The sequence below is a fragment of the Lepidochelys kempii genome, chromosome 20, assembly GCF_965140265.1.
Source record: "Lepidochelys kempii isolate rLepKem1 chromosome 20, rLepKem1.hap2, whole genome shotgun sequence".
Lineage (NCBI taxonomy): Eukaryota > Metazoa > Chordata > Testudines > Cheloniidae > Lepidochelys > Lepidochelys kempii.
Window position 1 is genome coordinate 21,583,763 of NC_133275.1, and position 12,060 is coordinate 21,595,822.

The window sequence follows — 12,060 nt, forward strand, 5'->3', positions numbered from 1 at the left end:
TCATTTAATAGACTATGTCAGCCAGGTCAACATGAGAAACTTAAAATATTGGTTTCTGCAGCCAACTCAGTTGTCTTCACCTTTATTTCCTGTTTGTTCATAATCAAAAAGAAAAAACAAACTTTCCTGCTTTTTCAGGTCCCAAACGATTTCTCAGTTTGGAATGAATTAGTCCTAAGCAAGAAAATATTCTTTCTACACCAACAGAAGCTACTGCTGTTAAAGTGAGATGATCACTTCAACAGTCTCTGAATCCAAGTGCTTAAGTGACTTCCACCAGTTCACTGGTGTGACTTTCTTTAAAACATCATCAGCAAACATTTCTTGAATGGTTCTTATTCCCAAACTGGGCCTCTTTAACGGCCTGCTGCCATTATAGGTTTTCCCCCTTCTAGCGAGAGAATGGTATGGTAGATCTCAAATTAATGAAGGCTACACTCAGAAAGACCTCAAGACTTCTGGAATATGCTGCTCAGTTTCACTTTTGTTTCTATTGCCTGTCCCTCCCTTGCATTTATCTCGACTTCTCCTTGGCCAGATCTATTCCGACCCCAACAATCTTTTATTCATTGAACTTTTTGAAACTTTGCACTTTAAGAGAGAGGTAAGGGATTGACTCTGTGTACACAAATTTGCAGAGGAACAATAGGGCTGATGTCTGTTATTTCTCACCTCTATATATTATTTATTTTAAAACAATGTTTGCTGTTAACAAGCATGTTATCTCTGGAGACACAAATCCAGTTTGAGAACTGTAAAATTAAGCATCTCTGATGGCATCTTCTAGACTGAGCACTGAGTCCCATTAGGTAGATAGAAAGAATAACCTGAATAATCTATACAGAAGCCCCTGGAACCTCATAAGATTGGGTCCCTAATCCATAAACTATTGGAACTCATTTACAAAACTGTTCTTAAACATTACATGAATATATTATCTCATACTATAGAATTTATAATCCCTGTTCCATGATGAGATATATTTGAGCTATAATGTATCTATCTTTAGATAGGTTTCAGAGGAACAGCCGTGTTAGTCTGTATTCGCAAAAAGAAAAGGAGGACTTGTGGCACCTTAGAGACTAACCAATTTATTTGAGCATGAGCTTTCGTGAGCTACAGCTCACTTCATCAGATGTTTTTTTCCTCAAAAAGCATTTTATCAAAAACATACAATTTAAATAAAAAAAATCATTGATTTTTATCCACCTGGATTTCTTTGCCTGGTGCTGCTTCCTCTGTACCTTCCCCACCCGCTGTGCCCAGCGGGTAGCGGAGTCTCAGGGTGTCCCTACAGCTGGCTACGCCCTGCGAGAGCACAGATCAGCAGGTGACTTAGTGCTGGCACAAACAATAGCAGGAAGGAACGAGGTCCTGGTTCCCAGACTCATGCCATTCCCTCCCCAAACCCTTCCCATGCTTTCCAGGCCCCTCCCACACAAACCCTCCCTGTGCCCTTCTGGCCCTCCCTCCCGCCAGTTCCCCCCCCCATGTCCCCCAAACCCTGCCAATGCCCTTCTGGCCCCCTCCCCCACAAACCCTCCCTCTGCCCTTCCCGCCCTCCCACGCCCCCAGTCCTGCCAGTTTCCCCCAGGTCCCCCAAACCCTGCCAATGCCCTCCCGGCCCCCTCTCCCACAAACCCTCCCTGTGCCCTTCTAGCCCTCCCCAACCCCCCGAGTCCTGCCAGTTCCCCCCAGATCCCCCAAACCCTGCCAATGCCCTCCCGGCCCCCTCTCCCACAAACCCTCCCTGTACCCTTCCGGGCCCCCCCCACAGTCCTGCCAGTTCCCCCCATGTCCCCCAAACTCTGCCAATGCCCTCCCCCACAAACCCTCCCTGTGCCCTTCCAGCCCTCCCCCCCGAGTCCTGCCAGTTCCCCCCAGACCCCCAAACCCTGCCAATGCCCTCCCGGCCCCCTCCCCCACAAACCCTCCCTGTGCCCTTCTAGCCCCCCCCCCAGTCCTGCCAGTTCCCCCCAGATCCCCCAAACCCTGCCAATGCCCTCCCGGCCCCCTCCCCCACAAACCCTCCCTGTGCCCTTCTAGCCCCCCCCCCCAGTCCTGCCAGTTCCCCCCAGACCCCCAAACCCTGCCAATGCCCTCCCGGCCCCTCCCCCACAAACCCTCCCTGTGCCCTTCTAGCCCTCCCCCCCCCCGCGAGTCCTGCCAGTTCCCCCCATGTCCCCCAAACTCTGCCAATGCCCTCCCCCACAAACCCTCCCTGTGCCCTTCCAGCCCTCCCCCCCGAGTCCTGCCAGTTCCCCCCAGACCCCCAAACCCTGCCAATGCCCTCCCGGCCCCTCCCCCACAAACCCTCCCTGTGCCCTTCCAGCCCTCCCCAACCCCCCGAGTCCTGCCAGTTCCCCCCAGACCCCCAAACCCTGCCAATGCCCTCCCGGCCCCCTCTCCCCCAAACCCTGCCCAGGCCTTTCCGGCCCACTCGGACCGGCTGCGGGGCCCCCTGGCCAGAGGGACCAGTCACCAGGAAAGCGGCACGCCGGGGCCGGGGCCGGGGCCGGGCGCACGCTGGCAGGCAGAGACAAAGGCTATTCCACAGCCACGTGGCTGCGTAGCGGACCCTTCCGTGTTATGGCCTCCGCGCCTTGTGTCTTGATTGGCTCCAGGCGGGCAAAGCTCTAAAGGGATTGGCGCGCCGTTCCGTCATTCCCGTCCACCTAGCTGGCTTCCGATTGGCCGGAGCCTTGTCACGCGCTTCAGTTTCCATGGGGACGCTTGGGGCGGGCTCGCAAGCGGAGGGGCGGGACGTGGAGCCCCCCGAGCTCTGATTGTCTGGCTCTCGGCGGCCTGGCTCCTACAATTGGCCGTTCCGACTGGTCGGACCCCGCCCCCCAGGTGAGAGTGGGGACGAGTCACGTGAGGGGAGCGGGTGCCAGGCGGCGGCGGTAGCAGCGGCGGTTGGAGCGGGAGGAACTATGAAGCACTATGAGGTGAGGAGGCGGCGGCGGCCGTAGCCCCAGCCCCGCAACGCTCGAACGCAGGGGCCCCCCTCTGCGGGCCCTCACTCAGCCCGGCGGCGAGAGAACCGGTCCCACAGGCTCCGCCCTGAGAAGCGGTGGGCGCCCACTGCGCATGCGCAAGACCAGCCAGGCGGCGCTCGTGCGCACGCGTGGGATGAGTGGGCGGGGGAATGGACGCGTAAAGCGCGAAAAATGTGACGGAGAGGTGAGAGTGCGCATGCGCATGCCTGATCTCTGGACGAGCAGGCGAAGGGCACATGCGCTCAGCGAAAGATGTGGGTGGGAGGGTGAGAGCACGCATGCGCACATGGTGGACAAGGGCCTGGGTGCGCATGAGCTGGGTGGATTTATATCGCAAGCAAGGGGGGGGCTGCTGGGTAGGGGGGCAGATACCCCCCCCACCCGCCCGTCCTTCCAGACCTGCCTGCCCTTGACTGTTGCAGGTGCCAGCTCCAGCAGCTTGCATGCACGTGCCCCTCTCTGCACGTCCCTTCCCCCAGCAGGGGCATCCCCAGAGTCACCGGGTCGTGCTGGCTCCACCGCTGCCTGAGCAGCCTCTTTTCATTCACTGCCAGCTAACTCACTAACAAGGCACTTGTCGCCCTCGGAACCATCCTCTGCGTGTGCGGAATTTAGTGCTGGCTTGACAACGCTGGGCGCCTCTGACCCCTGAGCAGGGGCAGAAGTGGCAGCCTCAGCGTACCCCCAGTATCTTCCTGGCCAGTGTAGAGGAGGATTTGGACTCTGTGGCTGTTTTGGGTCTTGTGGACACGTCAGATGGTAACTCACCATCTCTGTTGGGCTGGATTCCTGCTTATGTTCCCTTGAACCATCCGGTGTCTCAACCCTGTGCCCTACCTCCCCTCCGCCCCCTTCAATTAGAAAGGAAGAGGAGTGGGTTTGTGTAATGATTTCAAGTCCAAGCACTACTGCGGTCTCTAGAAGGAGATTTCTGCTCATGGGGTTATTTCTGGTGAAATGTGAACAGACTTTTACTGTAATTACCATGAATGCCAAATATCCTATGGCAGTCTTCATAAAAGGTGGGCATGGCCCATTGGCTTTGATCAAAAATTTCCCCTCCCACGGCCAGAAGTGGTTGCATTTCAGTGGTTCTAGATGAATATAGTATAAGTGCTTTGGGGCGTCTTCCTTCCGAATAAAAGCTGCTTATATGAATGTAAAATGATTTTTATTCTTTCCTTAATTGTTTGAAAGTTCTGAAGTCCTCTGCTTTCAGAGTGACGTTTTTGGAGTGAGTGTGCAGACTACCCACCAACCTAGAAAACTACTTAAGCCTGTAAAGAGAAGCTGCTGAAATCAGCTTGGACAGCTATGGGGAGAGGAGGTCACAGCAATCCTTGCACCTGTCTTGTAAACAGATATATACCCAGATATGCAGGGCTATTAATATTGGCTGTAAGTACAGCTCTCTCAGCAAGTTCAGCAGTTTGCCAAATGCTTCACTTGGCAAATTGTCCAACCAGAATGTTGAATGCAGGGCATAAAGTAGGGGAAGATTTAATAACTCCCACATGTGCTCTTTTGATCTGGGAGGAGAATCTGGAGTGCGACAGACTATCCTGCAAACTGAACATTGTACTCCTGACTCTTCCCACCCTCAAGGACAGATGTGTGTGCGTGGACATGCTCTTCCTGATTCGCTGACAAGGTCAGAGCTGGTTATCTTATGCAGGTCAGCTCATGTCAGCTGTGGTCTTAACACCATCTATTTACCTCTATAGAAAATGGCAGCTGAACCTTTTATGGCTATTAATGATCCCTGGCAGTTGTACTAATAAGGATACAGGTAGTTGAAAACTGTAGGCACACCTAGGGGTGAGATGACAACCACATGGTGAAAATTAAAAGCTACATAAAGAGGTGTAGGATTTGTGCTGCTCCTAGCAGTCTGGGCTGCTAGAGGGGACAAAGGTCTGCACCAGTGTGGACAGTTCTTTCTTTGCTTGTCTTACTGCCTTATCATAGCTCTCTGCCCTTTGGATCACCTCCCTGAGCATAGAAAAGGGAAGAACCATTTGTTCCCCAAAACCTGGGGTTCTGGGATTTCCCTGACAAGGAGGACTCCCCCAAAAGACAGCTGTATTTGCAGTTCAGAAAACAGGTACCTGTGCATCACATTCTGCTCACCCCAAGGAACTAGTTCAGGAATACTGGCTTGTGTCCTCAGACTGTAGATTGTCTCAGTGGGATTGCCACTAAACACCTTTTTATGTGGCTCCCAACCTATGTTAGTGGGCACCACGGAGCCCAGCAAATATGGAAGGGGGACGTGCAGGGACCTTTGGCACATAGTCTTCCAACGGAAGGATTCCACACCAAGGGAGAAATCGCCTGAGGCACCCTCTCTGTCGCTGTATCTCATGTATTTACAGTGTCAGCCTCTAGTTTCTAAGCCCTGATTTTACTCCCACCACGGAGGAGTTGGGAGAAATCTTGGAAAGGCTGCTTGGATTGGGTGTGGCATGTGATCTGACTAATCGGACCAGGGCCTCTAAAGATACCACGGGAGCTCCTCATTGCTCTGCAGCCCTGAAAATGCTTGTCACTGTTCTAGACTAGTGAGTCTTGTTCTCCCTGTCAGTAGGAGTAAGCGACTCTCCCACCTGCACGTTACCGCTAGCAGAACATTCAGTAGGGGAGTGATAATGGAATATGGAGTCTTGTGCTCCTAGGTGGCTGGTTTAAATTCAACCCTGGTTGGTAGTGAGTGAAAAAAATCTTATTTACTGTCTTATTGGCTTTCAGTGACCTGTGTGTGAAACAATTTGTTGGGTTACAGTCCAGTTCCCATGAGTCAGGCATCCATGTCACTGACCCCCATACGGACACTAACTGGTGCCTTAGCTGACAGCCTCAACAGACAGCAATGATTTACAGATTCCGAGGTCTGAAGGGGCCACTGTGATCATCTAGTCTGCTTTCCTGTAGAACACAGGCTAGAGAAAGTCCCCAAAATAATTCAAATCAGCTGCAGAAAACTGACTTCCCTTCTCATCTCAAATAAAGGCTGAGGATATTTCCAGGAGAGGGAAGCTTGCTCTGCCACTCCTGTTCAGGGCACATTTACAGTAGCACTAAACGTGCTTCATTAACAATTTTGTATTTAAAAACCTCAAGGTTCCTTTACTCTTGTTCTTACTGAGCACATGGCTGTGCTGGGAGGATCAGGGAAACCCACAGAAGCCAGTTAGGTAATGAAACCTCTGAAACACCAGCTCAAACTAACTTTTTTGTAAGAGAGGCAAACTTTGAGCTTCCCTGAGATGTGGAACTTGCGGGGTTATTGTGAGCTCTTTGGATCTTTTAGTTCTGTGTTTGTGCAGCACCTAGTACAATTGGGTCCTGGTCTGGGAGGACTAAGGCTGTGAGGTCCTGCCACAATAGAAATAATGTTCTGTGGTTGCTTGGAGCAGAGGGGATGTGTGGAGAGGGAGAAGAGCTTCCATAATGGTCCATTTGTGAGGACTTGTACTGGGTAGTCAGTAAAACAATCTGTATCGCTGGTTACTGGTGAGACTCTTGAAATATATTGAATCTTGCTTCCTTCTTCAGGGTGACACTTTGGCACATCTCATGCTGCCTGTGTATAAATGGCATAAAGGGATCCCCCAGGCTAGCTTAGATTTTGCAATAAGTGTTCTCTCTCTCTCTCCTGTTATTGCTAAGGGTGGAGCAATATGACAGAGGCGTGGTAATTGCTCCATAATTAAAGTTGCAGCTGACTTTGCATTTTTGGCCTTGCCATTAAAATCTACCAAGTAACTTACTGTATGAGGTCAATGTGACGTTAAGTATAACTTTTCTACCAGACTGGCGGTGAATTGGATGGTGTTTCCATTTCAGAGTTCAAGAAGTCTTAATGTTTTTGCACCACTTTCTAGCAAAAAGCAGAAGAGACACAATTTGGCTTGCTGGACTCCCTTCAATGAGACCTAGTGACCAAATCAATTGAGTTGATTTAAAATCTACTTTCAGGGGATTAGTAAGCTCTTACTCTTGAGTGTGCAGCTTTCAATAGATCGCTGTTCGCCAACCTTGGTCCAGATCATTCAGTGCCTGCTGGAGAACACTTAAGCTTTTCATTTTCTTAAAATGTCTCTAGCCCTTTTTCGTGCCAAGAGAGCTCAAAATGTAACCTAATTGTTAGGAAGACTTGTAAATGGAAATGAGGTTTTCCCACCCAAAGGCACCCATGATGGGGAGACTTCCCACCTTGGCCAGGGGTGTGTGTGTAAAAACTAATGCATCTCCGCTGAATGTCCTGTTTCTTGTACCAGTAGCGTCTTGTTGCTGCTGTGAACCATAGGGAGGGGGTGAGAACTGGGTGTGTGGGGTTGCTTGTTAGGTCTGCAGGAGGGGAGATGGCCCATTGAGCCTTGGGAGGGTTGTTATGCATGCACACTTGAGCTTTAGTTGGCTCTGTAGCCCCCTTGTGAGCCTTTTGATGGGAGACTCCTCTTCATGCTGGATCGTCTGCTAGGTCAGCTGGGCCTATCTCACCTAATCAGTTTGCTGCCATCACAGGCACTTTGGTCTCTCTTGGTCTCCTGAGGACTGAAGTGCTTTGGTCTAATTGAAATCATTGGGCTCAGTATTGTGGTATCTGGGTGAAATGGAATAGCCTGTGCTCTCCAGGTCAGACTGGATGATCTAGTGGTCCCTTCTGGCCTGAAACTATGAAACTCTGCCTGGTCTGTGTTTTATCTTGTGCCTTTAGAAAACAAGCTCTTCAGGACAGGGAGGCTGTCAGTTGGGCACATCAGACCCATGGCACAGTTGGATCTACCTCCAAGGAATTATAGAGGTGAAGCTGCCTGCGTTACTTTACCAGCTAATATTTCCAGTCTTCTGGAGCTAACAATCAATGCATTGTCTCCCACTTCTGCATACTAATGTACTGCTGGCTTCACCTCTTTGAGACAGTGTAAAGTAATGGCTGTTGTGGTACGGCTGTCAAAGTGTATGGGAGTCAAGTAGTGGGGGGGAGGAGCAAGAGGGGGTAATCAGAATGATGTGACTTCCAAGGTTAATGCCTCATGACCAGCTAGAGGTGGAAAGAAGTGTTGTATCAAATCTCATTTGAAAGCTGATGGTCTGTGGATCTCGGCTTGCAAACAACATAAAGCACTTGTTACTAGGCTTGAATGTAGCAATGTATTATAGAGGACCAAAAATTAGGTGGGACAGTACACTTCCAGGAGGACAGCATATCCAGTATATAACATATATACATCTGATGAGCTGTGGTAACAGATACTGACCTCCACGGTCTTTGGAGTCATCAGTTAGATAGCTAAGTTTAAACTCCCCAGCATGCCAAGGTCCAGTGCCTGGATACTGGGAATCTTGGAGCTTCCCGCAAGGACTTTCTTTGCTGAGCAGCCTGGGAATTAAAGTCCTGGATGAATCAACTGTCAAACAGTGTCACTTTAACAAACAACTGATGGCCCCTTAGCCTTTGTATTCCTTGAACAACTCCTCCCCTAAGGCAACGTTCAGGGTACAGCAAGGGTTTTAAAAATCTTTTAAAGAAAGAAAAACTGTTTAAGATGCCAAATTATTAATTGTGGAATTGGGTGTCTAACTCTACTCCAAATAAAAGAAGCAAAGGGTCTTTCAAACATTGAATCTATTTTTGCTGCTGTGTGAGGATGTTAAGAGACCAACAGGCAGAATAAAAATCACTGCCCCTATTAGTCAGTTGGGATTCTCTTTTTTGGTATGTGTGGTGTCCTCATCTGCCCAGTTCCCCACTTCTTAGTAGACATGACCTAACTTGTAATATTAAAACCTGACACAGCCCCCTTCAGTGTCTACATCCCAGAGAAACAAAGGGAACACACATTTCCCCTCTCTTCTCTGGTCACCTTGAAGAATGCTCTGGAGGAGGCAATTTTAATCTTTTCTGTGGCTGGAACATAATAGTTCTGGGATTTCTTGATGGAAGTGCTTCTTTGAAGCCTCTCCCCTAGCTGCTCTGCATCCGGCAGCTCCTGCTAATGCTGCTGAAGGATTAACCTGCTTGTGGGTTGCACTGGGATGCAACTTCAAAAGCCAGTGCAATGCCACTGCTCATGGAGAGCCATTGATGAGGCTAGAACTAATGTGGTAAGTGGCCCTAGGAATGCAGTAGAGTGATGAGACATTTCAGGACAAACTCACAACTGGTATTACGTCTCCCAGAAACTTCAACCAGCATCTCTGTCCTATTGTTAGTGTAGCCAGTCAGAAACTCTGCAGATCAGTATGGAATTTGAGATCAGGCACCAGACTGGGAGTCAGGAGACTGGCTTTGCCACTGACACCTTATGTGCCAGTCATTTCACTGTCTCCTTGCCTCCATTTACCCATCTGTTAAATGGGGGTAACAGTACTGACCTTTGTAAAGTGTGCTGCGATCCCAAGATGTAAAGCCCCTCTAAGTGCCAAGTATTAATAGAATTTGGTTGGAGTTTTTGGGGTGGGATTGTCCAAAACTCCTGCTCTAAAAACTAACTCTTAAATTCCCCATTCCTCCTGTATCCAAAATATTGATCAGCTCCTTAGGGAGAGGAGCGATGCACAATGGATGGGAACCCACCTTGGCAAATGCAGGGTTCTGGGTTGATTTGTGATCCCCATGTGCTTCTTGGAAATCTAAAAGGAGCAGGGTGCTTGTAAATATCAGTGCCCTGTTCATGGGTGGATATCGGTCTGATGGAGCAGGTGGGCATGGTGCCCACAGCCGAACACGTTTATTTAGTCTGGCTTACATCTCTTCAGCTGATGCTGTTCTTTAATGCTATTGCCTCACAGCAAATAAAGATCAAGTGACCTCCCTTTCTGTGGTTGCCCTCAGTGCTCTGCTCCTGTCCACGCTTCATCTCTAATCCTCTTGCAGACACTAACAACAAGGAGTCCGGTGGCACCTTAAAGACTAACAGATTTATTTGAGCAAATAAATCTGTTCATCTTTAAGGTGCCACCAGACTCCTTGTTGTTTTTGTGGATACAGACTAACACGGTGACCCCCTGATACTTGCAGACACTCGTACTGCTGGCAGAGGAGGAGGGTGCATTGTGAGTAAACCTGCCAGCAGGGGTTTGGTAAACTTCAGGTGCTTGTTCCTAGCAGAGAGGTCTTGAATTGGGCAAATCAAAGGGCCACTCTCTCCATTGTTTTTTTTTTTTTAAATAGGTGCTATAAACAGAAAGGTCTTTTCCTTGTTATTACTTCCCCGGAACAGTTTATTAAATTGCACTTGTCACTATTCTGTTTCCTCTGCATTTCTTGCTGCTCAGACAGCAAAAGTGATTTAAATCAGTTTGTTGTTCATACAGTCCTTTTCACCTTCAGGTGGCTAGTAGCCATGGCTGGCTTGCAAACACCACTGGCGACGTGCATTCTTAAAACAGTTGTTTGCGCTTTAAAAGAAAATGTTTCCGTGTGTGTATATATAAAAGCTTGTTATCATATTTAAAATGTTGGGCCTTGTGTCAATGGCTGTTTCCTAAGTGCTCCAGGCCAGGGGTTGTCTCTCGTTTGTGTCTGTAGAACAGGGGTCTCAAAGTCCCGGCCCGCAGGCCAGCTGCAGCCCGAGAACCTCCCCACTGTGGCCCGTGGCGGGGAGACGCAAGCGCAGCTCCCATTGGCTAGCGGAGAGGGACAGAGATACCATCACTAGTTGCCGGGCAGAGTCAGCCATGGCAGGTGAAGAATTGTATAAAGTTGTATGACAGTTTTATTATTTCTAAGAAATTTGAAATAAAAAATACAATATAAACGTTTTCTTTTCTGAACACCACCTTCAGCGATGATATTGGCCCGCTGAGAGGATTTGAGGACTGGCACTCGCCCTAAGGTAAATTTGAGTTTGAGACCCCTGCTGTAGAGTGCCTACCACAGTGGGGGGCTTATTCTTGGCTGGTGCTGTCGTACAGATCTCTGCCTTGCCTCTAGTGGTGCTGCTACTCCAGTGATGTGAAGGGACGGTTAGCGTGTAATTACTCCTCAGATCCGGATGAGGGTGTTGGAGTCTCTTTTGCACTAGGGCATTCATGTGTACGCAAGAGGGTGCTGTTGGCTCTTTGATGCCGAACAGATGTTTTTTGATTTATTCTATTTTCAGTTAGGTCCTATCCTGCCCTGGCTTAGCATGGTATTTAGCAGTAAAAGCCCTCCTGAAACAGGAGCCCAGCTTGATAAGCATTTATATAAACTGTAGAGACAGGCCTGGGTTTTTTTTTTTAAATGTTGCAACTTAATCGTGCTTTTGGCTGTCTGCACCGCTTGGGATCAGCAGCTCCATAGAAAGCAGGATGCGGTTGAAGCTGGGGAGTGGACACAGCTGCCTAATACCAAAATATAGTCACACCTGGATTCTGACATCTTACAAAGCCTCTGAGCTCAGTGTCGCCCCAAACACCAGGCCTGCCCCCTATTCCAGGACCCATCTCTGCTGGCTCAGTCTTGTTCTGGTTTCCATACCCCGTGAAGGAGCTGCTGGCTGGTGAAATTGACAACTGACTGGCTGAGCTCATGTGCATATCAGGAATGCATCCTCCCCAAAAGCCTGTTATATGTTAACCTGCTGCTCTCGCCCACATGAGGCCCCCCACTTCTGCAAGTGTCCTTGAGCCAGTCCTCTCCTGTCAGCAGAGTCCAGTTGGTGAGGCAGGCACCCTTTTGTCTTGCCCTGTCATGGTGCCCACTGAAATAATCTTGAGCATCGGTGGTCCAGGTGCTAGCCAAGAACTTTGGAGACCCCGTTTCATTTCCCTGCTCTGCAGCTGACTTTCTGCATGACCTTGGACAAGTCACTTAGTCTCTCTGTGTCTGAGTTCCCCATCTGTATAATGCGGATAATGGCACTGCCCTGCCTCACAGGGGGACTGTGAGGATAAATAAATTGAAGATTGTGAGATCCTTGGGTACCATAGTAACAGGGCCAGATAAGTACATAGATGTCTCCCCACCCCCTGTTTACCATGGATTTCAGGACTCTTTCCACAATCAGTTATGTGATTGCTCAGAAAGACCCTCTTGCTGGAAAATGTCTCTGGCTAAGGCTTGTGCCGG

General features: G+C 49.4%; 1 protein-coding gene across 2 annotated transcripts in view; it reads left to right on the top strand.

Moving 5' to 3' along the window:
- The first annotated feature begins 2,787 nt into the window (after positions 1-2,787).
- TECR (trans-2,3-enoyl-CoA reductase) overlaps positions 2,788-12,060 on the top strand; it is a 44,838-nt gene continuing 35,565 nt past the window's right edge. Inside the window, exon 1 of one of the 2 annotated variants that reach the window (XM_073319094.1) lies at positions 2,788-2,948. In XM_073319094.1, the coding sequence (XP_073175195.1) occupies positions 2,934-2,948 (15 nt within the window). In that variant the 5' untranslated portion in view covers positions 2,788-2,933. The other variant, XM_073319093.1, reaches the window with a different exon arrangement.